Source organism: Tursiops truncatus, chromosome 2 (genome assembly GCF_011762595.2).
Source record: "Tursiops truncatus isolate mTurTru1 chromosome 2, mTurTru1.mat.Y, whole genome shotgun sequence".
Taxonomy (NCBI): Eukaryota; Metazoa; Chordata; class Mammalia; order Artiodactyla; family Delphinidae; genus Tursiops; species Tursiops truncatus.
In genome coordinates this window covers 137,253,278-137,279,294 of record NC_047035.1, presented here as the reverse complement: position 1 = coordinate 137,279,294, position 26,017 = coordinate 137,253,278, and the positions used below count along the sequence as shown (strand labels likewise).

The 26,017-nt window shown below is 45.6% G+C and overlaps 3 protein-coding genes across 9 annotated transcripts in view; 2 read left to right on the top strand and 1 right to left on the bottom strand.

Moving 5' to 3' along the window:
* The window catches only part of DET1 (DET1 partner of COP1 E3 ubiquitin ligase), a 67,126-nt gene extending 55,253 nt beyond the window's left edge, over positions 1-11,873 (top strand). For 2 of the 4 annotated variants that reach the window (XM_073801385.1, XM_019945803.3), the window contains one exon: positions 11,324-11,873. In XM_073801385.1, coding sequence (XP_073657486.1) covers positions 11,324-11,360 — 37 coding nt within the window. In that variant the 3' untranslated portion in view covers positions 11,361-11,873. Of the gene's footprint in view, positions 1-2,784; positions 4,191-11,323 lie in introns of those variants that run through there. The other 2 variants (XM_073801383.1, XM_033852104.2) reach the window with 1 other exon arrangement.
* Positions 4,341-14,672, bottom strand: MRPS11 (mitochondrial ribosomal protein S11). 3 transcript variants are annotated; one of them, XM_019945808.3, is made up of 7 exons: positions 14,463-14,672; positions 14,202-14,330; positions 11,306-11,364; positions 9,054-9,132; positions 6,821-6,950; positions 5,505-5,570; positions 4,341-4,744 (listed from the first exon to the last, which is right to left on the bottom strand). In XM_019945808.3, the coding sequence occupies exons 1-7, from the start codon at positions 14,525-14,527 to the stop codon at positions 4,637-4,639; spliced, it is 636 nt and encodes a 211-aa protein (XP_019801367.1). In that variant the 5' UTR covers positions 14,528-14,672; the 3' UTR covers positions 4,341-4,636. The 3 variants fall into 3 exon arrangements, with proteins under 3 accessions (XP_019801367.1, XP_019801369.1, XP_004325671.2); XM_019945810.3 differs by lacking the exon at positions 5,505-5,570; XM_004325623.4 differs by lacking the exon at positions 11,306-11,364 and having other exon boundaries at positions 9,054-9,152.
* A 104-nt stretch (positions 14,673-14,776) lies between these two features.
* On the top strand, positions 14,777-25,455 carry MRPL46 (mitochondrial ribosomal protein L46). Of its 2 annotated transcripts, none has more exons than XM_004325622.4 (4): positions 14,777-15,141; positions 16,464-16,653; positions 17,413-17,586; positions 25,091-25,455. In XM_004325622.4, exons 1-4 carry the CDS (start codon positions 14,914-14,916, stop codon positions 25,339-25,341), a joined length of 843 nt encoding a protein of 280 aa, XP_004325670.1. In that variant the 5' UTR covers positions 14,777-14,913; the 3' UTR covers positions 25,342-25,455. The 2 variants fall into 2 exon arrangements, with proteins under 2 accessions (XP_004325670.1, XP_019801366.1); XM_019945807.3 differs by having other exon boundaries at positions 14,878-15,152.
* The last annotated feature ends 562 nt before the right edge of the window (positions 25,456-26,017 follow it).

The window sequence follows — 26,017 nt, the reverse complement described above, 5'->3', positions numbered from 1 at the left end:
ACTAGGCATCCTGACTCTTCCACCCTCCTTCCCTTCGGTGAACGGGGACCTCCACATTGCCAAATCCATGGCCATTGCCCAGTCCTCACCTTGCTTGACCTGCCAGCTGGTCTCTCAGCCGCACCGTGCACCCCAACTGTTCCCTTCTTCTGAAGTGCTCGGCCCTTTGGCTTCTGAGACGCCACACCTGCTGTCTCTCTGATTGCTGCACCCCTGCCTCTTTGCAGCCTTGCCCTCCTTGCAGCATTTAACACTGGGTCGTCTTATTTTCCTCATTCTCTGCTTTTTTTCTGGGAGAGCTCATCCCCACTGTGGCTTGGATTAGCATCATTTAGGGAGTGATGGTCATGCTTTTTTTTTTGCGGTACGCGGGCCTCTCACTGTTGCGGCCTCTCCCGTTGTGGAGCACAGGCTCCGGACGCAGAGGCTCAGCGGCCATGGCTCACGGGCCCAGCCGCTCCGCAGCATGTGGGATCTTCCCGGACCGGGGCACGAACCCGTGTCCCCTGCATTGGCAGGCGACTCCCAACCACTGCGCCACCAGGGAAGCCCATAGTCATGCATTTTAATTCCCATTTCCTTGATTACTTGTAAGAAGGGTCATCTTTTCATGGCTTCCGGCCATCTGTATTCTTTATGAAAGCAGCTTAGAAGCAGAGCAGACACTGGACACAGGTTACAGTCCAGACCACAGCCATGGCAGGTCCCTGTCCTTGCCCCCTCCAGGCCCTCCCCAGCCTCATCTCTCTCCACATCCTCTCAGCATATGCAAAGTCACCACGCCGGACACCCCCAACCCAGCCCACAGCCTGCATTCTTCTCCAGGACTCTCATCACCCCGCTCCTTCTGTGGTCCCCAGAGCTTGATTCCACTGAGAAGAGACAGTCTCTCATCACCACACTCCTCCCCATTCCTCCCCAACTCTGCACATCTCACCCCAGTGCCCAGGGATGCGGGTCAGCATGTGGCCAGTGCCTCATCTCCCTTCTGGGACATCGTTCTGCTACCTCCTCCCAACAGTCCTTCTCTTTTGAAGTTCGTGCTGTTACTCCCCTCTTCCTAAACCCATATACTGCTTCCTGTACTCTGGCCGCTCTGTGTTGTTTCGGGACTTTGATTCTCCCAGACTTTTCTGTCCCCTGCCCTGATGTCCACTTTGGGATTTCAGCATCAAGATTGACAGCTTTCTTTGTCCACATCTCATAGTTTCTTGACTTAAACCTCAGTGACTCTTTCTACTCTATTTTAGATGCCTACACACCTACCTTCATCGTCTGCAAATGAGCTTGACTGCAGCCTTCTACACGCCCACCTCCCTTTCTCCATCACATCTTGTGTGGCCAAACGTTTTTTGCCTCCTTCCTTTTCTCCCAATCCTTTGGTAAGATTTTACCCCCATTCGTCTTCCTATCATGACCCACCACACCAACTAAGCCATATCCGGTAACCTGGGGCAATGCTGCTTTGCCAGTTTCCAATCCTAAAGATACTTGGTGATCCTGCTGGGATGAACTGAGGGGATCATCCTTTCACTCAAACACCAATAACATTCATGCCTCGTATGGAACTTCCTTCTGACTAATTCAGCCATGTGCCTGTCCCACTTTCTTGGTCTGTGAGCTCCAGGACAGGAATGACAGTGCCGTATCTGTTCTCCCTGTGCTCAGCCTGTGTTTGTGCAATAGCCCATGTTTGTTCACTTTGGTTAAATAGACTTTTCTGCTTTGGTAGTGACCACTCCATCACTGTGGGCTGATAATACTCAGATTTAAAAAGCAATGTGTCTATCCAGGGTAGGAAAAAATGACTAGAAAGAAAGAATAAAGGAGTCCGGGGGAAGGCATATATGCATTAAATGCCTTTTAATTTAATATGCATTAAAAAAATGGACATATGAGAGTCAGGTTGCAGGCAGAGGCAATTGCAAAATGGTTTCTCCTAAACTGCTGAGTTATATTCTGCCAGCATCCAGGTACTCTACTGTTAAACAGGTTTATTTTGGTGGTGAAGGTACAGCTTGGTGTCGGGTGATGACCTTGGCCAAAAGAACGGAAAACATTGCATCTATGCTGAAAGGAGAGAAATTATATTTGCCTTTTTGCCTGCAGACGAAAGAAGAGAGGGGAGAGGGGAGGAGAGGCTTTCCTTATGCTAGTCCTGGGCCACCAGCTTTGTGCTTTGATGTACTCATAGCAATAACGCAAGGCCCTGCTGCCAGGAAACAAGGAAGTGTGTTGTCACACAAGTTGATGCCAACACTCTGCTTGTGCAAATACTCAGGACCCAGTGCCAGGCTCTGCATCTTCTCTGCCAGGGGGAAGTGCAAGCACACGGTCACCTGTGTCTCAGGACCGAGAGGCTGGCTTCGGAGAAGGGCTTGTGGCAGCAGGGGAAAGGGCAGCCTGGCATTTAGATGAACGATAACTGCCTTAAGTGGTCAGTGAAGGTCCTCCCCTGAGGAGGGACCGGTCTCTGAGGCCAAGACCCCACGATTAAGAGGTGATAGAACCTAAGAGAGCACAAGTTCACTGGCCTCTTAGAGCCTGGACGCAGCAGGGCACTGAGGCTCCCAGCAGCAAAGCTGTGTGCGTTCCCCCTGGGCGCCCTGTCGACGGTGCTCCCCCCACCTGGCTCCCGGGGGTGGTGCCAGGCTTCCATTTCTGGCCCTAAGACCATTGATCCTTTAGGGTCCCCTGTGTCCTGTCTACTTGTAGGCCCTCTCAGGCAGTACCTTCCTTTTTGATGCTCTTTTGGGAATAAAATAACTCTTTCTAAAACCACAGCGTATGGAAGATTTCACTTATGGAATGATGGAGACCGCCTGTGCTTCCTCTTCTCCACGTGCCCCTCCAGATCCGTTCTGCTGCCTGCGAGGCTGGCCCTCCAGGGACGGCACCACCCTGCTCCCCTGCTCTGGTTCTTGTTGGGCTCAGCCACTGGGCACGTCAGGTAGCCAGAGGCTGGAGCCATCAGTGTGTTTCTGTCCTCTCCCTCTGTGGGCCACGGCTTTGGCAGAGGCCGCATCCCTGTGACTAGAGCGCCGCCAGGTTCTGGGGGCTTGTCCCTCCCCGGCTCCTGCTAGTCCTTGAGTGCTGCAGCCTCTTTATCCCCTGACCCTGCCCACGCCTCTCTAAAGGACTTTCTTTAAGCTTCTCTTTTGAACCGCCTGTTTCTTGCTCTGTTAAACTAATTGCTCCAGGCCCTCTGTCCACCCGAATAAAGGCCAAACCATATCACATCACAGAGCGGTTTCTCATGAGCCCCATGTTTTTTACACAACGTGTTTATATATACTTTTAAAGTGTAACTCCTTCCGTCGGTGGTTTCGACACAAGAAGCCTCCAGTTGGGTTCCTTTAGTCATTGGTCACAAGTTAACCTTCATAGGTCCTGCTAAGGATGGAAGAGAAGGCAGTAGAGAGACATTTTCCTTCTAAATTCACATTCAGGTCTTGGTCCTTTCCCCTTCTCTAACCTTTGTAATGCAGCGGCTTCCCTACATAAGAGGGCATTTGTGCATTTACTACACGGGGTTCAGGCAAATCGCAATGCTTGGCTGGCTGTGCAGGCGTGGAGCCCCTCGGTGGTCGGCAGGCCCTTCCTGCAGACTCCCCTCCGACAGACATGCACCTTTTCATCTCCTGGTAATGCTCTCACCCTTGGTCCTCTGTCCAAGGAAGAGGGGGGTCTCTCCTGCTGGGTCCCCAGAGGCCCCACCTTTGGCTTCTGTGTGGCATCCAGGGACCCCAGAGTCCCGACTGAGCAGTCAGTGCTGCCTGGGAGCCTGCTGTGTCAGCACCACCCGGACTCGCTTTCCTGCATGTCTCAATTTGGGCTCTGCTCTCGCCCATCCCTCCACCTCCCCTAATTTCTAGAGAACCCTGTTTTATACCACTCTACCCTCCCTCCTTTAGGGTCATGCAGTCTCGGGTGTTGGGGTTGCTGACGCCCACGGAGTGTGTAATGCAGCCTTCACTGTGGGGAATCTCTGATGGTTCCAGGACCACTCTCCCGTACTGTTAGGGCTAACTAACTTTAGAAACACCTGCTAACAGTGAAACCTGCTATCAGAAAACTCCAGAGGTAGGAGGCACAAAGCTCTCAATTTGGGGCCAAATTACAAGTTAGTAAGAAAAGTTGCTAATGAGCTCTGGAACCCTTAGTTAAGGGGCTAAAAAGGAAATATGTGAAACCAAAGAGGAAGGTGCCTGGTACTTAGCGGCCCACATTTACATCTTAATCCTTCCATTGAGGGTCTCACCTCAATTCACAATCTCGTTTTCAGGAGGAAGTGGGGGGTTACTGTTTGCAACGCTGGAAGCAAAAAACCCACAAATTACTACAGATGGTGGAGATATTTTTATTTTTTCAGAGCAGCTGCAGCATTTACTGGTTGGCGTCTGGGCCACAGCTGCTCCTGTAGCTCCCTTCCTGTCCAGGAGAGGCACTTCTGGGCATACTGGTCTCCAGTCGAAGAAACAAGCAAAGGCCATCCCATAAAGAGGCAGAGCTCTCCCTTACTGTCTGAAGGGTCTCTAACAAGCCCTCCCTGGAGAGAGCTGTGACAGTGTGCTTTCCATGACGTCCAGCTGGAGGTGGGACTTGAGGTCAGGTTCAGGTGCAGGTTTCCTGCCCCTCACAGCCTCCGAGCCTTCCTGGGGCGGCAGCCGTTGTGCGGGATGGGGGTGTTGTCTGTGATTGAGATCACTTCCAGGCCCCCCATGGTCAGTCCCTTGATGGCAGACTGGAAAGAGAAGGAATAGCAGGATGGCACAGTCCCAGAAACGATGCCCCAGTGTGTCCAGACAGGGCTCGGAACCGGTAGGGGGTGAGTGGGGCGCAGCGTAGGGATGAGAAAGCTCACTGGCTCTGATATCTACAGTCCCAACCTGATGCTCTCACAGAGCTCTCCCTACCAACCCCTTCACCAAGCCCTCAACGTCGCCCACATCTCCAATCCCACCTGCCACATCCCACCTTGCGCTTTACAGTCTAAGAACAAAGACTGTTGTAAATCTCAACGCATCTTAAGCATTATGCTTCTGTAGTTTCCTCTGCCTGGAATGATCCCCCCTCCCCCAATCCCATACGCATACCTGGTTAGTCCCTCGTCATTCTCAAAAAATCAGTAGAGATGTCACCTCTTTGGGGACGCTTTCCTGATCACACCCAACAGGCTCCCAGCACCCTGGGCACAAGCTTTACCACTGCACTCACTAGTCTGTACTGAGGGACCCATTTGTGACAGTCCCCCAGGGGCCACCTTTCTGTTCCCAGTGCCTGGCACACAGCAGGCACTCTGTAAGTGTCTGATGAATTGAAACTAAGTGATCAGGGCTTGCTTTGAGAAGCTTAGGAGATTAGAGGCAATGGAAAGAAACTTCAAGCCGTTAGGAGAATCCACTACAGGGTCCACTCTCCCTCCTCTGCTCTCACTCCCGTTTCTCTCACTAACTGAAGAAGCAAGCACACATGCTGGGCTGCGAAGAAGCGAGGTCACTTACCAAGCGCCCTGGCCCCAGGCCTTTAACCACAACTCGGACGTGGGTCACACCCTTCCCCGTAGCTTTCTGGAGAGGAGCAGCAAGTGGTTAGTGCTCTGAGAGAGAAGTGCGACATCCAAACCCCTTGCTACTGCCACCTGGAGCAACAGGGTTATGAGCTCCATGGAACAAGCACCCACACATGTAAACAGGCAGAAGACAGGGAAGGAAGCAAAGAGCAGATGGCCGAGGTGCAGGACAGACACCAGCAGTCAGCTGGGATCTCTTTCCGCCCAGGACAGCACTGCCACCTAGTGGAGACTTCTAAATATTGCTCAGATTTTTCCCAGGTGGATAAAGGCAGAATTTCAGAACATAAGGTGCCCTGGACTCCAAGGCTAAGCCTCAGTACCCTCTTAGAAAGTGTCATCTTATCATTTTAATCTTTAGTTACAGTTAAAATTTTCTTTCTTGTTTATAAAGGCAGTTTACTGCAGAAAATCTGGAAAACACACAGGTCACTCAATCCACCATGCAGAAGCCACCGTTAACACTGACATATTTATTTTAAGTGTATAAACCTGCCCACTGGTGGCCATTTAGTGTGTTTTGATGATCACTGATACATAGCAATCAGTATTTTGGGGCATCGAGCTTTGTCTGAAGGTCAAGGTTTTCCTTTCAGAGATACTCCCGGTTTGGCAGTGAGCCCTGTGTTGTAGCAGACAGTGCCCAGGCTCTGGTCCCAGACCTGGCAGGGTCAGTTCAGAGAACTGGACTGGCTGCATGGCTCTGAGCAAGCCACACACTCTGAATCCCAAATGACTCTTAAAAACATGGGTAATACCAAGGGTATTCTGAGGATTCAAGATAATGAATGTAAAATGTCTGGCGTATAGTAGATACTGAATAAATACACCAACTGCAGTTCACTGCCACCTTGCTTCTAGAAAGGTCTGCAACAGTTCACGCTCCCTCTGATACTGCAGGAGAGTCCTCACATGCCACACCTTCTCCAGATGGACCATTACCACAACCACACCCCACCCACCGCACTGGTCTTTAAATCCAGGAGGCTTTGCTGAGCCTTCAGCACCTGGCTCCTGCCTCTTCTAGAATGAACCGAGTGTTTCACTTCTACTGAAGCTGAGAGAAAGAGAAAAGAGAAGCGTTTTCACACACCTCTTCAAACCACCCCCCATGTTAGGGTAGCCAACAAGAGTTGGCCAATACTCTTGCTTTTGAAGAGCTGCCTCAAGGACAATTTTCCTGCCAGTGATCAGCCATGCAAAAAGTGGAGCCCAGCACAGAGGGAGCCGGAAAGAACACACACTTACCGCCGCGGCAGCTATGCCCGCTGTTTGCGCTGCAATGCCTGTGCCCTTCTTGGCATTCTGAAACCCCTCCGTGCCACAGGAAGCGCGGGCAAGGGGCTGGTGAGCAGCAGAGACTACCTGGATCTGTGTGCTGGGAAAGGAGGGGAGGTGTACAGAATATAATGGCTCTTCAAGGGAGTAAGAGAGCGCTAACCCATGCCCAGACAAGCCCGAGTGTGAAAGAAAAAGACCGTTAGCTGCTTTCAGTCTGAGCTTATCCTGTAGGAGGTGCCAGGAAAGGTCAGAATCAACCTCTAAACCTCATTAAAAACTGACAAGTCTAAATGTAATCTAAAGAGAGCCGTTATGCATGGAAGGTTTGGGCTCTGCCCCCTAAATTCATGTTGAAATTCTAACCCCTAATGTGAAGGTATTGGGGAGTGGGGCCATTGGGAGATGATTAGGTCATGAGGGTGAAGCCCTTATAAACTGGATTAGTGCCTTATAAAAGGGACCCCAGAGAGCTCCCTTGCCTCTTCCAGCATGTGAGGACACAACGAGAAGCCAGCCATCTGCAACTTGGAAGAGCTGTCACTAGAACCCAATCCTGCTGGCACACTGATCTCTGACTTCCAGCCTCAGAACTGTGAGAAATAAATGCCGTTTAAGCCACCCAGTTTGTGGTATTTTGTTATAGTGGCCTGAGCTGACTAACAGAAGCTCCATAATCTGAGGGTGCTAAGTGTCATCCAGAGGAAAGGTGGCATATTTTCCTCCTAGTATCTTGCCTGTAGCCAGTGTTTAATTAGATTCAGGGTCCTTTCTGGCTTCTTCTTTTTTTTTTCCTAAGAAATTAGATTTTCACATCAGGTAATTTTTAATGACTTTTCATTGGTAAAGTTTCAAATATACACAAAAGTGGATAGAATAATGTCTGAACTCCCATGGACTCACCATTCAGCTTCAACAATTACTAACTCATATCCAATTTGGTTTCACCTATAAACCCTGTTTCTACACCCCTCTATCCCCTAACTAATGGATTATTTTGAAGCAAATCTTAGACCCATCATTTCATCTGTAAATATTTCAGTATATATCTCTAAAAGATAAGGACTCTTTAACAAGTTAAATTAAAACTAAGAATAACTTCAAGAAATCCTTAGATATGCTTTCCATTTCCCTCTTGATCACTGCCCAGTTTCCTGGTCTGAAGAGCTCCCTGAGAACTCACCACAGAGGGAAGTAGAGAGTGGTTATGGGGAGACCTGCTGGAGCTGGCCCTGGGCTCAGGCCACCTGCTGTTGGCCTGGCTACGGCTGCCATTTCCCTACCACGGCTTCTTGGGTTTTCTACACTGAACAGAGTAGAAATAGACAAGAGAATGGCTTGTCCCTGAGACAACCTCAATAGAAATCTACAGAGTGGGCCACAGACCCTTAAAAAAGCAAACAAACAAAGAGCTTACCTATGTCCTTAGCAACCTGAGAAGAGAGGAAAATCCAGGGGCTCTCATTCTGAGCTTACCAGATGAAAGCTGAAATGCATCCCATGGCACCTCGCCTGTGCTCACCCTCTAGCCCTGACTACCAACAGTCTCTTGTATTGTTCTCTAAATTGTTTCATAGGCGACTGCTGACCAAATACCAATCCCATCTCCAAGTGGGGGCTGGTGTGCAAAGATGTTACTGATGTCAGCAAGGTTTCTGTTGCCAACACACAGTTGGGAACTTACCCAGCACTGTCTGAAAGCCACACAGAACGCTAGTCTTCCAACCTTGTGCAGCCCTACAAAGGCAGAGGTCGGTGCACGGTGGCCCAAAGCGAGTACTTTAAAGCGACCCTTATTTGGTGGTTTCCATTTTGCTTAGTTAGTAAATTATATATTCTGAAATAATTTCTCTCATTTATTAATCACCCATCCCCAGTACTAACACTTAACAAATACTTTCACAGAGGGACTTTCTGGCCCTAAAATATACTCTTCTCCAACTCTTGAGCAGAACCAGGAAATACAATTCCCAAGGACAGCAATGAAATCTTATGAATGGGATATGCCTAACCTAGTTCACATTTTCATGAAATCTGAATAAACTATATAAAGAGAGAGGTGGTCTCCCCAAACCAGGAGGGAGCCTGGGGGAACCTCTGCATCAGCATCTGTGTGCAGAACGTGGCAGCCTGACTTGTCCGCTCCCTCTGAAGGGGAAAGAAGCCCACTCTAGCCCTACCAGATGCTCCCTTCCCTGCTTACTTGTTGTACGATGCTTTGATGTGTGCGATTGGGATCTCCTCAAATTTCTTTCCTGCCCACCTCAGAGAACTCTCTTGTCCTGGAATTGGAGGGTAAATGCTGCAATTAGAAGAAAAATTTTAGGTAAAGTTGTCCTGATTTTTTTTTTAATTAAAAAAAAATTACAAGGTTTAAAAAAAGCTAACAGTACAGACAAACTCATAATAAGAAACAGCAGCTCTCTGCCTCAACCTGCTCCTGAGGTCACTGCCCCCAACCCTTCTGGCGCTGCTGCCACATCTGTGAACATGGTGCTTCAGCAGCCATTTCCTGAGTTGCTGACTCTAGACACAGCTAGTGACTTTCTGCTGGGAGGAAAGAGAATTTAATCCATGCTCCCCATCTTCCCCTGTTCCTTCTAGTGTAATCAGATCACTCTCCAGTCCTCTATAAGCTACTCTTTCTGCATTAAAAAAAATAAAGTCGAATCTCTATTTCTTGTTTTATCAACCACAGATATCTTGACTATATTATTGTTTGTTTGTACAAACAATATGATTTTTCATATCATATTGATAAGACAAAATTATCTTAATAAAAAAAGACAAAATTATCTTAATAATACTTATAAAAATCATTATTATTAAAAAAAAATCCCTGGAATAGAGGTCAGCAAACTTTTTCTGTAAAGGGCCAGATAGTAAATATTTTAGGTTTTGCTGGCCGTAAAGTTTCTGTTGCAACTACTCAACTTTGCCACTGTGGTGCAAAAACAGCTACAGACAACAGTAAGTTAATAGGTGTGACTACTGTCCAATAAGAAACAGGAAACTGGCCAGATCTAGGTAGGGGCCAACTTGCCAACCCCTATCCTAGACCAGCGGTTGTCCATGCTGGCTGAACAGCAGGATCACGTGATTCTGATGCTTACATTCCACCCCAGACTTCTGGATGGGGCCTGAGAATCCATTTCTGAAGTAGCCCAAGTGAGTCAGAATGTGAACTCAGGGTTTAGCACACTGGCCTAGACATCATGTTGAGTTCAAGACCCCTCTCTATCTCAGTCCGATCTGTCCTCTGGCTGTCTCTTGGTCAGGACTTCATTTTCAGGTGGAGAAACTGAGTACAAATAGGGGAACAGGGTTAACAAGGGAAGTCAGGCCTTGGGTCGAGGGGCTCTACCTTGGTCCAGAGCTCTGCTCACCACCTGCGCTTTTTTTTATTCTAGACTCGAGCAAACCTGCTGCTGCACCCTGCTTACACGTACAGATCAGATCAGTGTTTGTATCCCCTCAGCCACCTGAACTACAACGGGTTCTGATTTAGAGAATGCACTGTTAGCTGAGCATTATCCTCCTGACTGGCTTCCCTAGAGAGATTTAAAAAAAACAAAACAGTAACACAGTGGTATTCAAGAGTTACAAGTGTATTCTTTCCTGCTTGGCCTGATCTTAGAGATGATTTAGCCTCTCAGCAGGTTGCCAGCTTATCAGCCTACACTGAGGTGGAATGTGGACGAGGCTCTGAGATGACATTAATATTTAAAACATTATCATTGCCCCATTGATAATTTCCCCTATTGACTTGTGGGTCAAAAACTTAAGCCTTCTAAAGTCTGAACATACCAGCATAATGCCTTTTATATAGGGCAAGATTTTTGGACTAGGAAGGATTTGGAGCTTGAACCATTTAACTGAAGGCACAGACAAGATCAAGCTTTTAAGCCTCCCAGGTCCAATGTACAAACGAACAAGTGGTTCACCCCGAGGCTGCCCAGAAACAGGAAAGACAAAGCTTTCTGCCGCTGTTCTGCTGCCTCTTCATACCCATCCTCAAACCAGGCCCGCACACACGGCATCTCTTGCAAATGGCTGACGAGGATTGAAAATAGCCTGCACAGTTGGGTAGAGAAAAATACACAGTAGTGCAGTAGTACCTACTGTCTCTCTCTCTCTCTATCACAGTTTCTTGACCTCAGTACTACTGACATTTTGGGCAAGAGAATTTTCTGAAGGGGGGCTGTCCTGCACACTGTGGGATATTTAGCAACATCCCTGGCCTCTACCCAACTAGACATTGTTCCTCAAGTTGTGACAACCAAAAATGTCTTCAAACGTCGCTAAAAGTCCCCTTGGAGGCACAGCCGCCTCAGGCTGAGAACCGCTGCTTTACTTTAATGACTTCTAACATCCAGTGGGCCCTCATTGCTGGCAATCATACAGCGCATCCACAGTTCAATTACCCTTTCACTGTCCTGGATGACTATTTTGTACCTTCTTTTGTCCCCTCAGACCTCCAACTCCTTCCTGCTTCCTCACTGCCCGCTGATGACCTTCACAGAGAAATAGAAGCAATCAGAAGTTCTTCCAGCTCCCACTACCAAACATCTGTGCCCACAATCTCTGCCTTCTCTCCTGTTATGATGCTCCACTTGTGTGTTAGCCCCTCAAGGACAGCAGTCCGGCATCCTCATTCTTTCCCCTCTCTACTGCATCATTCCCATCAGCAAAACATGTGGTCATTTCCCCAACCTAAAAACAAACAAAAACCCCTTGATCCTAAAGCCTCCTTTAGCACCTGCCCATTTCTATATTCCCGCTCAAAGAAATGACCATACCTGCTGTTTCTTCCTGTCTTCTATTCTCCTTGAACCCACGCCACTGAGACCTTAGCCCCTCATACCTCCACCGAAAATGCTCTAGTCAAGGTCACCGACCAACTCACAATGTTAAGTCCAATGAGCAATTCTGTTGTCAGTCTATGGACCTACCATATCAGTAGCATTTGATATAGCTAATCTCTCTGCCCTTCAACCACATTAAAAAAAAAAAAAACACAAAACCCTCCAGGTTTTCTTAGTACTTCTCTGGAGATTTCTTCTTTTTCTTTTGCTGATTTTTCCTCATCTCCCAAATCTCTAAATGCCAGAGGCTCCAGGGTGCTGTCCTTGGACCTCTTCTTCTCTTTGTTTACCCTTTCTCTCTTGATGATCTTGTATCTTATGGTTTTAAATATCATCTAGGGACTTCCCTGGTGGTCCAGTGGTTAGGACTCGGTGCTCTCACTGCCAGGGGGCCCTGGGTTTGATCCCTGGTCGGGGAACTAAAATCCCATAAGCCTCATGGCAAAAAAAAAAAACCCCAAATCATCTATATGATGAGTCTTCCAAATGTATACCTCTAACCCAGATCTGTCCCCTGAACTCCATTTCTTTCTTTTTTCTTTTTTTTTTTGCGGTATGTTGGCCTCTCACTGTTGTGGCCTCTCCCATTGCGGAGCACAAGCTCCGGACACGCAGGCTCAGCGGCCATGGCTCATGGGCCCAGCCGCTCCGCGGCATGTGGGATCCTGCCGGACTGGGGCATGAACCTGTGTCCCCTGCATCGGCAGGCAGACTCTCAACCACTGCGCCACCAGGGAAGCCCTGAACTCCATTTCTAATAGTCAATATTGTATCTCCACTTGGATGTTAATGAAGCATCTCAAACTTAACCACCCAAATCCAAGCTCCTGCAGTCTCCCCTGTCTTAATGACAACTCTATCTTTCCAGCTCTTTAGGCCAAAAATTTTAGAGTGCTCCTTCAGTCCTCTCCTTTTCTTACGTCTTACATTAACAAACCCTGTTGGTCATCTTCTAAATGTATCAGTCTGACCATTTATACTACCTCCACAGCTGCTACTCTGGTCCAGGCCAGCATCATTTCTTACCTAGATTACTTCAGTAGTTTTCTGGCTGCTTAGGAGACTTCTCCCATCTTCCACCCTCGCTTCCCTACAGTTCAATATCAACACAGTAGCCAAAGGGACCCTTTAAGATGTAAGCAGGATCATGTCAATCGTCTGTTCAGAATTCTCCAGTGACTTCCCACTTCACTCAGAGAATAAGCTGAAGTCCTCACGATGGCCCACAAGGCCGACAGGATGTAGCCCTGCGTGCCTGTTACACCCCTTTGCCCTCTTGCCCCCACGTCCTGTTTTTACTCATCACTCCACGTTGGCCTTCTTGCTGCTGCTCTCAAACACTGGACACACTCCTACAATCTGTCGTATTTGTTTTTTTTGTTTTCTATATACTGTCCCCTATCCACTCGAATTTAACTTCTACAGGGACAGGGACTTTTGTGTGTTTGGTCACCAATGCATACCCAACACCTTGAACAGTGCCTGACATTGCTGAGCGACTATAAAAGAATCTGGGCTTAAATTCCTTTGGCAGCTCCCCACTGCCTACAGTGGGGACTGCGTAAAAGCCCCAGTGTTACAGATAAGACCCTCAGCATTCGCATTCCTTCTCACCCTGCTGGCCTCATCTGCCATCACACATACACCTGAATACACTGCATTCTTTCACAATGCATGCGTTACACAGACTGTTAGTTTGCCTAAAACGACTTTTCATCTTTTCCAGCTGAACTCCCATTCAATTCAGTTCTGAGCTTCACATTATTTTCTTGGCACTCTTGCCTGATTTTCTCTGGAGTCAGACACTCACTCTTTCATACTTCAAAGCAACCATCTCTTACCTCCAATATACCACTGGTCAGATTATGGTGAAAACATTTGTATGTCTGTCTTCCCTGGTAGACTGTGAACTACTTGTGGGGAGGAATGATCTTCTGCATTTGTATCCCCAGCACCTAGCACGGTGCCTGGCACCAAGCAGGTTCTTAGAAAAGGTTTGTTAAATATAGTGAAGTATAAGTAGCACAAAGAGGTAGTGGCACTGTGGAAAGCAAGTTACCAAGTCGCTAGGGCTAAGCACAGAAACCACCCTGGACCTTAGACCAACTCAAAAAAGTGCATAATAACATACACCCTAGTGTAGCCACCCATCTCCGCCCGCTTTTGTGTCCGAGACCCAGGGAAGGCTGTTAGTCTGACGTGATCCCAGAGGGAAACAAAAGTGATATTTACTATACAACTTCGACGTTCACTCATTCATTCATCAAATGTTCATGAGCATTCATTTTGTGCCAAAGCTCATCTCATTTGATCCTCACAACCTCTTCCGGCGTTATCTCCACTTTCAGACGAAAAAGCTGTGGCTCAAAGATTAATCTGCATAAGGTCCCGCAGATGGCAAGTGACAAAGAGTTGGGAATTCACTGGTTCTCTGACTCTGGAGGGTGGTGCCAGTCTCCCGAGGGCTGGACCTAAGTGGCCCTCACCTGAAGCTGCTGCGCCTCGGAGCTGGCGCTGGAGCCTTCGCCTTCTCAACTTCCGGCTTGGCCGCTGCGTCTTGCATCTGCTGGGCGCTAGTGTGGATGGTGGGGGCCGGCACTCCGGCCACGGCGACCCTGTGGAGAAGGAAAGCTCGGTGAGGTCCAGGCCTAACCGAGTCCTAACTGGAGTCCAAATGTCTCATGGGACACGGGCAGGAGCGAATTCCCGCGGGTGGCCGTAGGCTCGGAGGGGATAATCATTCTTACCTTGTCGTCGGTGGCCAAGCCCATAACCGCAACAGCCAAAACCCCGCGTTTTTTACAACCTGCATGACTTGAGTTGACCCCACTCAGCTCCCGTCCGCGGCGATCGCGGAGCTTGGCGGGGCTGGAGCGGAGCCAGCACCACGAGCGCTTGTGGGGGGGTGCAGAGGAAAAGTCACCTGATTCCTTTTTATAACGTACATTAAAGATTTTTATTACCACTTAAATGCTCCATAATAACTATCGTTGAGAGTGGCAACTGGGAATCCTCCCCCCTTTTCCTGATTTTCTAACATGAGATCTTCGCCCACCCCTCTATATTGGAATGGTTCGTTCTACTAGTTCCGGGGAACCTAGCTCTTCCCGTCATGCTGTGCCCGCACTGCCTTGTGGGAATATAGGATTGGCCCAGGACCTCGCTGGTAGCCGCGGTACATTGTGGGAAGGTTGACAGATGGCGGGGCCCGTAAGGGTGACCGTATTAGGGGTGGCGAGGGGCTGGCGGCAGTTCGAGGGCCCCTGGACCCGTAGTCTGGGTTCTCGCAGCTTGGCCCTTGCGGCCGCACCCTCGAGCAGCGCGTCTCCATGGCGCTTGCTGGGCGCGTTGTGCCTGCAGCGGCCACCGCTGGTCTCGAAGCCGCTGACCCCATTGCAGGAAGAGATGGAGGCTCTGCTACAGCAGGTGGGATTGAGGTGCGGGTCGTCGCTTCTCGGTGCAGTTGGGGAAGCAGTAGAGGCACGCTGACTTGCGTTTGATCCCGATTCCGCCACCGATTAGTTTGTGTGACTTTGGGCAATTTACTTCACTTCTCTGAGTTTCAGTATACTTACCTGCAAAATGGTGCCTACCTTACTGGGTTGGTGTGGTACGTAGTACGCGTTCAATAAAAGGTACTTCGTTTTCATTGATCTTTTCTGTTATCGTCGGCAACTCTTTGGAGATGCTCTCCTTTTTCAGTCAATATACTGGGTATGCGATGGTGAACAAGACGGATTCAGCCCTTATCATAGGTAGTTGACAGTTTAGAGAGGAGAGAGTCTTTGTTATGTGATGAGCGTAAGGAAAAGGCAACGGGCACATCCGTAAGATGTTTGTGATAAAGTCTTTTGTGTGAAGGGCAAATGAAGAGACATGGGCAAAAGCGGTGTAGTGGCTATGAGGGTCTTAAATCCCCATAGTGATTAAAGGATATTATGTTTTTGTCTTGGCTACTGAGTGATAAAAACTTCACTTCTGTCCTTTTTACTTGGCTTATTAATTTACTCTGCAAACATTTTATTAATCGCTTTATAGCTAATCATTTAAGACCCACTTTGTACAGACACTGCTAAGTGCTAGGGATGCAATGGTGAATGAGACAGACATAGCTGTGGTTCTCAGAGCGCTTCAATTTGGTGGAGGGGGCATCAGTCAATAACCAAATAACCACATGATGATGGAATTGAAGTCTTTGGTAAGTGTTGTAAAGGAAAACACAGGGTACTGTAATAGTGTTTAACAGGGACATTAATTTGATTTTAATGGGAGGTGTCATAGAATATCTTTCTTAAGAAAGTGATATTTTTTTTAAAAAGTGATATTTAAATTGAGATCTGAAGGATGAGTAGGGATCTCCCAGGAGAGCATGAGGGAAAACATTCTAGGGAGAAGGAATGGCACCTGTAAACTCCCTGAAGCAGGAACGTTCATGGTGAGTGAGATTCTAATCAAAGACTGGCCTGACTGGAGGGAGATAAGTGGGCAGGCATTGCCTGTCCTAGTCCGCTGTTCTTTGTGGCAGTCTTGACCTCCAAACACATTCTAATGTTTTAGTAAATATAACTCAAGCCCAAAGTGCAGCTGATCTTTTTTTCCCTGTTTTCTCTGTGGTGTTTTGGTTGTATGTCTGTCGGGTGGTAAACTTCTGAGTCTGTCAAGTGCACTGTAGCTCTGTTTTATTTTGTTTTTTTGTCCTTTTAATCTTCCCAGTTTGGGGTAGATTTTTGCTCTTTTAATTTTCCCAGATCGAGATAGAGAGAAGCCTGTATTCAGACCATGAGCTTCGTGCTTTGGATGAAGCCCAGAAACTGGCAAAGAAGAAAAGTGACCTTTATGGTGAAGAAGAAGACGAGCAGAATATATTGCTGTTGCAGGATTTGGAAGACATGTGGGAGCAGAAATTCCTACAGTTCAAACCTGGAGCTCGAATAACAGGTTTGTGGTCTTTTCAGGCCAGTTAGAGGTAGAAAAGGGGGGTATTCTGGTTCCCAAACAAAGGATTCTTGCTTAACCCCTGCTTGTGTTTTAAGTAACAAATAATTTCAAATGATAGAACTTCTTTCACGTGGGAGAAAAAGAAATTCTTTTCCCTGTTCCTCACATCCACCCTAATATAAATTTTTCAAAGTCTGTGTTATTTTTGAGTGGGATGTAAGGGTATTGGGATAGCCTTATCTGTTTCAGTTAAGCCTCAGGAATGTTATCTGGGTTTAACTCCTAGTTTGGGACTAAGAGTGGGGTAAATTAAGTGTTCCCCACTAGTTTCCTGTATTTTATCTGAAATCCCTCCCAAAGCAGGGGGTTGAGTTATTTTATTCTTATTTCACGATGAAGACTGAAGAACAGAGAAAGGAGGGGCTGGTTAAGTCAGTAACAGTGTCAAGACCGATGAAATAGTAGTGTCCGGGTATTGCTTCTTTTCCAGAGGCTCAAAGTACTTTGTATTTGGCTCTTCAAAGGAGGAGTTCAGCTTTTGGTTTCTTCTTGTTAAATTTTAGTTTCCTCAAGATTGTGAGACTCTGTCCTGAGAGAGGTCAGAGTTAGAGAGACGGGTCAGGGTTCTAATTTGATTATAAGTTCTTTGAGGGCAGAGGTTGTGGCTCTACCTTAAAGAAGGACTCTAAAACTCTAATCTTCTTGGTTCTGGCAGAACACAGTCCTCTTGTCTCCTGTGACGCCCTCTTTTCTTCACAGAAGCCGATGTAAAGAATGACCGAACCTCACTGCACCGGAAGCTAGACAGGAACCTCATTCTGTTGGTCAGAGAGAAGCTTGGAGACCAGGACGTTTGGATGCTGCCCCAGGCAGAGTGGCAGCCCGGGGAGACCCTCCGCCGAACAGCTGAACGAACCCTGGCCACACTCTCAGGTGAGTTCTCTGCCTCCCTCTAAACCCCACAAGACACACTTCAGACTCAGCCTGAGGATTTGCAGGCTGACTGTGGGCCTGGCTTTAAGGGTAGGAGTTTGGAAGGTTAATGGAAACTTTGATATTTATAAAATTTCAGCTAGGAAAAAATCTTAGATCAAGTGAGAGTCTTTGTGCCACTGAGATTTTTTTTTTTTTAATATCTATTTATTTTGGCTGCGCCGGGTCTCAGTTGTGGCACGCGGGATCTTTAGTTGTGGCATGAAGGCTTCTTAGTTGTTGCGGCATGCAGACTTCTTAGTTGCAGCACGCATGTGGGACCTAGCTCCCTGGCCAGGGATCAAACCCAGGCCCCCTGTGTTGGGAGCAGGGAGTCTTACCCACTGGACCACCAGCGAAGTCCTGGCACTGAGATTTTTAAATTTTATTTTTATTTTATTTCTTTTAAACTATTTCCTTTTCTTTTTTTTTTAAATAACACATTGGTTTTATTGATGGCAGAAGAAAAAATTCTTTCACTTGTAAAAGGTAGTTGCTTTATCTGGCTCCATATTTTTTCCCATTCTTTGTGTGGGTTGATTTTTTTTTTCCCCCTAAAATCTGTGTTTTCATTCTCCAAATAATAATATCCACAGTGGCTGCATTTTATTCTAAAGGGAAAGTAGGAGGTCTAGTCACTGGCTTGTTTCTAAACAAAGACTCTTGTCATACTCGTTCTGAGCCTGGGGAGGTTGGTAAAGCTGCTGGGTTGGCTGAGTGGATCGTCCTGGCTGGCCATCATCTCCTCTACGAGGCTCAAGAGTTTGGCTGTAGATGCTGTCTTCCTCCCATCTCCCTATTTGAATGGGCCTGATGTTGTTTAGTAGCGGCTTCTTCATAGTTTCTGTACTCAATGAATTAACAACTGCTGTCATACCTGAAGGATGGAGAGTTTCCGCTTCTGATCACTAAAACTTCTCTTCCCAACAGAGTGCAAAACATTCACCTTCTGGTTTCTACAGTTTTGCATTCTCCATAGGAGTAGGTGATTCTAGTACTCTTTTTTTGTTTAATTGGCCCAGATCTTCTTTGGGGCCCACTATTGTAAAATATTTTGTCATTATAGGGTGTAGCTATGAGGGGTCCTGTTGGCTTAATAGATCCTACTCGCTTTCCCTTCAGGCATTTCTGTCTCTCCACTCAACACCAGTGATACTATTCGTTCTAGTGGGATTCTGGTAATCAATACTTACATTAAAAGGTGCTTCAGTTTTTACGACACTGAAAGCTTCTGTATTTATTTTTCATGGTTTCTTGTCATAAAAATGATCAGGATTAGCTGTTTGGTTTTCTCTCTTTTTTAAAAAAATTAATTAATTTATTTTTTGGCTATGTTGGGTCTTCGTTGCTGTGTGTGGGCTTTCTCTAGTTGCAGTGAGTGGGGGCTACTCTTCGTTGTGGTGTGCGGGCTTCTCATTGCGGTGGCTTCTCTTGTTGTGGAGCACGGGCTCTAGGCGCGCGTGCTCAGTGGTTGTGGCGCGCGGGCTCAGTAGCTGTGGCACACGGGCTTAGTTGCTCTGCGGCGTGTGGGATCTTCCCGGACCAGGGCTCGAACCTGTGTCCCCTGCATTGGCAGGCAGATTCTTAACCACTATGCTGCCAGGGAAGTCCCTGTTTTTCTCTTTTCCTACATTTTTGATTCTTATAATTTATGGATTCTTCAGGATTCTTTTTTTTGTGCCTCTGCATAGTATGAATCTTTTGCTTTGCACAGTTACTCCCCCTCCTTTTTTTTTTTTTAAAGCAGCATTGTTGTGCTAAGAACTTAGAAGATAAGGAATTTCCTTAGTTCTGTCGCATCTAGAATATGGTCTGTCCACACTTGATTTTCTCCTCAGCTCATAGTTCAGATCCTGAAGAAGTACTCAGTTTTGCAGAACCTGTTTCTAGGTAACCCACTGCCTTCTAAAATTGACTTTGAATTTGGGGTCTCTTTGAAAATGAGATTTTTCATTTCTTGGCCATCTGGTGTCATCTTGAGGAAGATACCCTGGTTGGTTATCATCTTTTGCTCCATTTTGTTCAGTATTTGACAATCTGTGTTATCCCTGACAGACCTGTGATTTAGGCTCTACCCCAGAGCCCAGTGCAGAGGCAGCCAACTGAAAAACACCCAGACTTTCTATGAAAGAGGCTTGTTTGTTTAACATAAAGCATCGGTCTGGGGGAGCAGGCATCCAATTCAGCACACATCTGGGGGCCTGTGGAAATATCCTGCGGAGACAGAGGCTGGCAGATGCCGTCCCTGTGCTCTCCCTCACCCCCACAGAGATTTTAAAATTTATTACATTCAAAATTGATGTTCCTGCCAGTCTCTCAGCCTGCTTCTCTTTTTGTCCTTGCAGGCTTGCTTATTGGCATCACCACTTACCCATTCACCCAACTAGAAACCTCAGAGTTATCCTTGACCTCATTGCAATATCCATAAGTTCTTGAGTCCTATCTAGTTTGTTCTAAATAGTCCCCTCTTTATTCCTGCAGCTTTTCTGGGAGCCTTTTCACTTCTCACTAGTCCAGATTTTCTCATACTTGGCATTATTGAAATTTGAGGTGGGATAATTCTTTGTGGGGGCTTCTGTGCCTTGTAGGCTGTTTAGCAACATCTCTGGCCTCTACCTGCTAGATGCCAGTAGCACTAACCCATCCACACTCGCACTAGTGTGACAACCAAAAATGTCTCTCGACACTGCCAGACATTATATGGGGAGTGGAATCACAGTGGTTGAGAACCGCTACACTGGCCTATTGAGGTAGATGCCAAGTGAGTTCCCCCTTGCTTTTGTGTTGTCCTCTTCAGTGCTCCCAGAATGAGCCTTCTAAAACACAAATCCCTTGTCACTTCTCTGCCTTAAATTCTCGAAAGATTCCCTATAAAAGCAGACTTTCAAGCAGGGCCTACAAATCCTTTTTGCTCTCGTCCCGAGCTCATCAGTCTTCCATCTTGCCACTCATTAATGTATATTCCAAGTTCTAACCTAGCAAACCTTTTGTATCCCATGAATAATGTGGTTTTTCATACGTCCCTGTTTTGGGACCTGCTGGTCCCTGACTGGAATGCTTTACTCCTCCCTAGTCTGACTGCTTAGTACAGTCTACCTTCTGTGGTGGAACCTTCTGGGTAGAGAGAGCTACTCCTCCCTCTAGGCTCCCATAGCACTTGTGTGTGCCCTTACTCAGTTTATGCAGCAAACATTTACTCTCTGCCTACCATTTGCTGGACGCTCTCCAGGCAATGGGGTCACAGTGATGAACAGAACACTACCCATGCTTCCTGGGAGCTTATGTCCTAGTGGAGAAGACGCTCTTCACGTATTCCATTGCCGTTTAATTGTTTATTAACACGTTGTCCTTCCCCAGCCAGAATTCTGACTCCCTTGAAAATATGGATACTGTCTATCCCTCTCAGTCATCCCAACTCTCAGCAAAGTATCTGGCACATAGTAGGTACTTGCTGAATGTTTATTAAGTAAATGATCTGGTTGTATAAGTGCACAGCCACTTTTCTGGCTCTGCCACCAGCGTAAGTACCTGCTAATGAAATGTCAGCAGCCAGTGTGCACCCCCTTGATCCTTTCCCGAGAGTGACCTGTGTGGCGTGCAGGAGAGGGAGCAAGACAGAATGGAATGGGAGGGGCTTTTGCTGTGTTCTCGGTTTCCTTAGCCATCACACAAGAGTTGGCAGCTGGGTTTCTTGCCAGGATCATTGGACTCAGATGCTTAGCTTCCCTCGGTCAGTCGTTCATGTTCACGACTGGTGCTCAGCTCCACCTGCTGTGCACCACGTGGAAAGGGGCTCCCCTTGGCACCATGCTTTCCTTCTTTGAACATTCCTGTTGCCATAAATAAGTGTGAAAGGATATATTAGTATTTTATAGGTGCATATAAAATATGTTGATTTATTTCAAATTCATTAAAATCGTAAAAATAATTAAAATGGCAAAGAAAAGCTCAAGCAGTATAAAAGTATAAATATAAAACAGTCAAAAAAGCTGTGTATAAGAAGAGAAAGGAAGGTGCACTTTTGGTGCACTTCCCGAGTAGTTCTGCAAGATGGAATTCCTAGAGGTGGAATTAATGGTCAAGGATGAACACATTTACGTTTTTGATAGGTGCCACCCAAGTGTCCTTCAGAATGTACACAGCATGTGACATTTTCAGGAGTGGGGTATAGGAGTGCCTGTTTGTCTAGACCTTACCAACATGTGAAATAGTCTCTCTAAAATTTTTGCCTGTCCAGTCAGTAAAAAAAATGATCTCTTTTGGATTAGCAGTTTCCTGATTGCTAATTGATCGTCTTTTCATATATTCATGTTTCATATGGCTATTTATATTTCTTCTTCTGTGAACCGCCTGTTCAGATTCTTTGCTCATGTTTATAATGAACTGTTTTTTTTCTTTTTGATTTAATTACATTTAATCCATTTCCCCAGATTATAGAAAAGTAATATGTATTCATTGAATTAAGTGGAAAATACAGAAAAGTATAAAGAAACATGCCAGTATAATTCCACCACCCACAGATCCCCACTGCTGACATTTTGTATCGTAGGTGATTTCACATCATACATGAATTCCTCATCTAATGCTGATGCTGTTGTTATTGTTTATAATATTGAGAAAAGCAATTCATTGTATATGGTGAAAAACTATCAAACAGTGTCTGGTAAATGTAGTACTATAAGAAGTAATAAGTAATTTTCCCATCTTAGAGGTAATCACCATGAACACTTTGTGTATCCTTTTAGAAACTGCAAGCACATACATATTTTATCTGTTCCTTTTTTCCACTCAGTGGGATATACATGGTTACATACCTTCCTTTCTCTTCTTATACACAGCTTTTAAGCATATCTCTATATCAGCAGGTGAAGACATATCTTACACTTTCAACGCCAGTGTAATATTTCATATATGTATTACTGCAGTTTGTTTAACCAGTGTATTGCTTTTACAAGCAAAGCTGCAGTGAACATCTGTGTACACTCCTCTGTGCTCACAAGGGCAAATAACTATATCCAGGAGGATGAATTCTAGAAGCAGAGTTGCTAAATCAAAGGGTTTGTATAATTAAAATTGGTATCTCTCGCCAAATATAGTACTTGTACTAATTACACTCCCACAGTATGTTTGAGAGATCCCAGTTTTCCCTTATCCTTGACAAGCAGTGTACAGCTCAAAGTTTTTTTTTTTAATTAAATTAATTTACTTATTTTTTTTATTGGGGTATAGTTGTTTTACAATGTTGTGTTAGTTTCTGCTGTACAGCGAAGTGGAGTTCCCTGTGCTACACAGAAGATTCTCATTAGTTGTCTATTTTATACATATTAGTGTATATATATGTCAGTCCCAATCTCCCAATACATCCCACCCTCCTTTATCCCCTCAGTGTCCATACGTCTGTTCTCTACATGTGTCTCTATCTCTGCCTTGCAAACTGGTTCATCTGTACCATTTTTCTAGATTCCACATATATGTGTTAATATATGATATTTGTTTTTCTCTTTCTGGCTTATTTCACTCTGTATGACAGTCTCTAGGTCCATCCACGTCTCTACAGATGACCCAATTTCGTTCCTTTTAATGGCTGAGTAATATTCCATTGTATATATGTACCACATCTTCTTTATCCATTCGCCTGTCAGTGGACATTTAGGTTGCTTCCGGACCTGGCTATTATAAATAGTGCTGCAATGAACATCAGGGTGCATGTGTCTTTTGGAATTGTGGTTTTCTCTGGGTATATGCCCAGTAGTGGGATTGCTGGGTCATATGGTAATTCTATTTTTAGTTTTTTAAGGAACCTCCATACTGTTTTCCGTAGTGGCTGTATCAATTTACATTCCCGCCAGCAGTGCAAGAGGCTTCCCTTTTCTCCACACCCTCTCCAGCATTTATTGTTTGTAGATTTTTTCATGATGGTCATTCTAACCTGTGTGAGGTGATACCTCATTGTAGTTTTGATTTGCATTTCTCTAATTATTAGTGATGTTGCAGCTCAAAGTTTTTGAACTTCGGTAATAATGATGTGTTTTACACATCAAATAGAAAATAAATTTGTATTTCTTGAATTATTAATAAGATTGAGCATCTTTTAATGAGTTTATAGTTCATTGATAACTATTTTCATGTGAACTTCTTGTTCATATGCATGGTTCATTTTTCTTTTAGAGTTGTTTTTTTCCTCATTGATTTCTAAGTACTACTTATACCTTAAGATATTCGTTTGTTGAATGTGTTGAAAATATTTTTCCTAGTTTGTCATTTTGTCTGTGACTTTTGTATGCTTCGTTTTTCCTTGCAGAAAGATTTTAATTTTTATGTAGATAAATGTTTTTTCTGTTTTGGATTTTTGAATTTTGTGTCTTGGTTAGGAATTCCCCTCTCAAAAATGATACAGAAAATATCCCACTTTTTTTTTTTTGGTACTCTTATGGTTTCTTTTTTCTTTGTGAAAAATTTTTAAATACAGAAAAATTCAGAAAATATTAAATCTCTATGAAACCATCAATCTAGAATGAACAAACCATTTATGAAAATTTTAACTTACTGTTAAATCTTTGACCTATATGGTGTCAATTTTAATGTGAGGAGTGAGGTTGGGATCCAGCTTTAGTTTTTCCTTTTAGCTAGCCCATTCTCCCAATGCTATTTAGTAATTAATCCATCATTTTCCCATCCTTTGAAATGCTGGGTTGGGGTTATTAACCCATTGTTGTAGATTGCAGATGTTGTTTGTCCATCTGTCTTTGCCTTTTACCTTTGGTTTTCACCCTGCAGCAATCAAATTGGGTCCTTTTTATACTTTCCACATGACATTGCGTTTAAAAGCCTGACAAGAGAGAGGCATGGACATATATACACTACCAAACGTAAGGTAGATAGCTAGTGGGAAGCAGCCGCATAGCACAGGGAGATCAGCTTGGTGCTCCGTGACCGCCTGGAGGGGTGGGATAGGGAGGGTGGGAGGGAGGGAGACGCAAGAGGGAAGAGATATGGGAACATATGTATATATATAACTGATTCATTTTGTTGTAAAGTAGAAACTAACACACCATTGTAAAGCAATTATACTCCAATAAAGATGTTAAAAAAAAAAAAGCCTGACGAACTTTGCTTTACAGATACCAGGTGTCTTGGTCCTTCATCAACAGATGGTGACAGGGCTGAGTCTAGAAGCTCGGTGCTCTGACTCCCAGGTAGTGATATTTGGGCTGCATTGCTGACTTCAGTCTGAGAGCAGTAGCTTGGCACGAGGAATGGACTCAGTGAATCTGGAGCCTATGGGCCAGGAACCTTTGGATTGAGAGGAGACAAGCGTCTTCAGGAATGACCCTAGTTCTCACTCTCAGGGATTGCTTTTACCTCAGGCTGGAAGTGGCTCTCGCAGAGACCCCCAGTGATTTCGGGTGCCATAGTAAACAGGTGGGTGTATCCTCATCTTCCGATTCTGTTCCCCCCTTCTCAGAGAACAACATGGAAGCCAAGTTCCTGGGAAATGCACCCTGTGGCCACTACAAGTTCAAGTTCCCCCAGGCAATGCGGACAGAGAGCAGCCTCGGGGCCAAAATATTCTTCTTCAAAGCACTGCTGCTAACTGGAGACTTTTTCGAGGCTGGGAAGAAGGGCCATCATGTGTGGGTCAGTAAGGAGGAGCTGGGTGACTATTTGAAACCAAAATACCTGGCCCAGGTTAGGAGGTTTCTCTTGGACCTCTGATGGACAATGCCCAGACAGGTCTGCAATCGGGCCTCAGGACGTTGGGTTGCCTCTTCTCTGTAGGGAATATCAAGCAGCAAACTAAATTCTGAGAAATAAACAAGTTTATCATTGTGTGCGTCTCTGTTGATTTGTTCTTTGAGGACTACTGGCTTCTTTCTGTCAAGAGAGAACTGTCTTTTAGGGTGCCTTTCCCTTTTTTTCCCATGCTCATAATTGAGTAGGATTGTATTACTTGGTAGTGAATCAACTGGCTTCATGGACCCAGGAAGAAAGAATGGAAGGAAGTGAATCAACCTTCTAAAAGCCTTGAGTTCTGTGAAAGCTTCTAGGCCCCTGAAAAAAAAAACCTACTGCTATGTAGTTTCCATTTTCTGTTTTGTATTTCTCTCCCTTTCTACTTGATATGAGAATATATCAATCTAGCCTAGGAAATGATTCCTTCCTTGTTTGCTTTGCTTTGCTTTGCTTTGCTTTGCTTTCCTTCCCTTCCCTTCCCTTTCCCTTTCCCTTTCCCTTCCTCCCTCCTTCTCTCCCTTCCTATTTTCATTCATTCTTTTTTTTAAAGCATTTTATATTTAAACAGAATATAATCACTTCTTACATGTTTTGAAACAGTCATGTGAAATAAGCAGGGTCAGCCTGTTATCTCCCATTTTAGAAAAGGTGGGTGGGT

What these genes read in the sequence shown, in the direction of transcription:
- MRPL46 (XM_004325622.4), top strand. Translation starts at nt 14,914, where the DNA reads ATGGCGGGGCCCGTAAGGGTGACCGTATTAGGGGTGGCGAGGGGCTGG. An exon ending in TGGAGGCTCTGCTACAGCAG is followed by an intron (nt 15,142 to 16,463) that starts GTGGGATTGAGG and finishes TAATTTTCCCAG; the next exon opens with ATCGAGATAGAGAGAAGCCT. An exon ending in AACCCTGGCCACACTCTCAG is followed by an intron (nt 17,587 to 25,090) that starts GTGAGTTCTCTG and finishes CCCCCTTCTCAG; the next exon opens with AGAACAACATGGAAGCCAAG.
- MRPS11 (XM_019945808.3), bottom strand. Translation starts at nt 14,527, where the DNA reads ATGCAGGTTGTAAAAAACGCGGGGTTTTGGCTGTTGCGGTTATGGGCT. An exon ending in GCTTGGCCACCGACGACAAG is followed by an intron (nt 14,331 to 14,462) that starts GTAAGAATGATT and finishes CCTTCTCCACAG; the next exon opens with GGTCGCCGTGGCCGGAGTGC. An exon ending in GTCTGAGGGGACAAAAGAAG is followed by an intron (nt 9,133 to 11,305) that starts GTACAAAATAGT and finishes CTCCAATTCCAG; the next exon opens with GACAAGAGAGTTCTCTGAGG.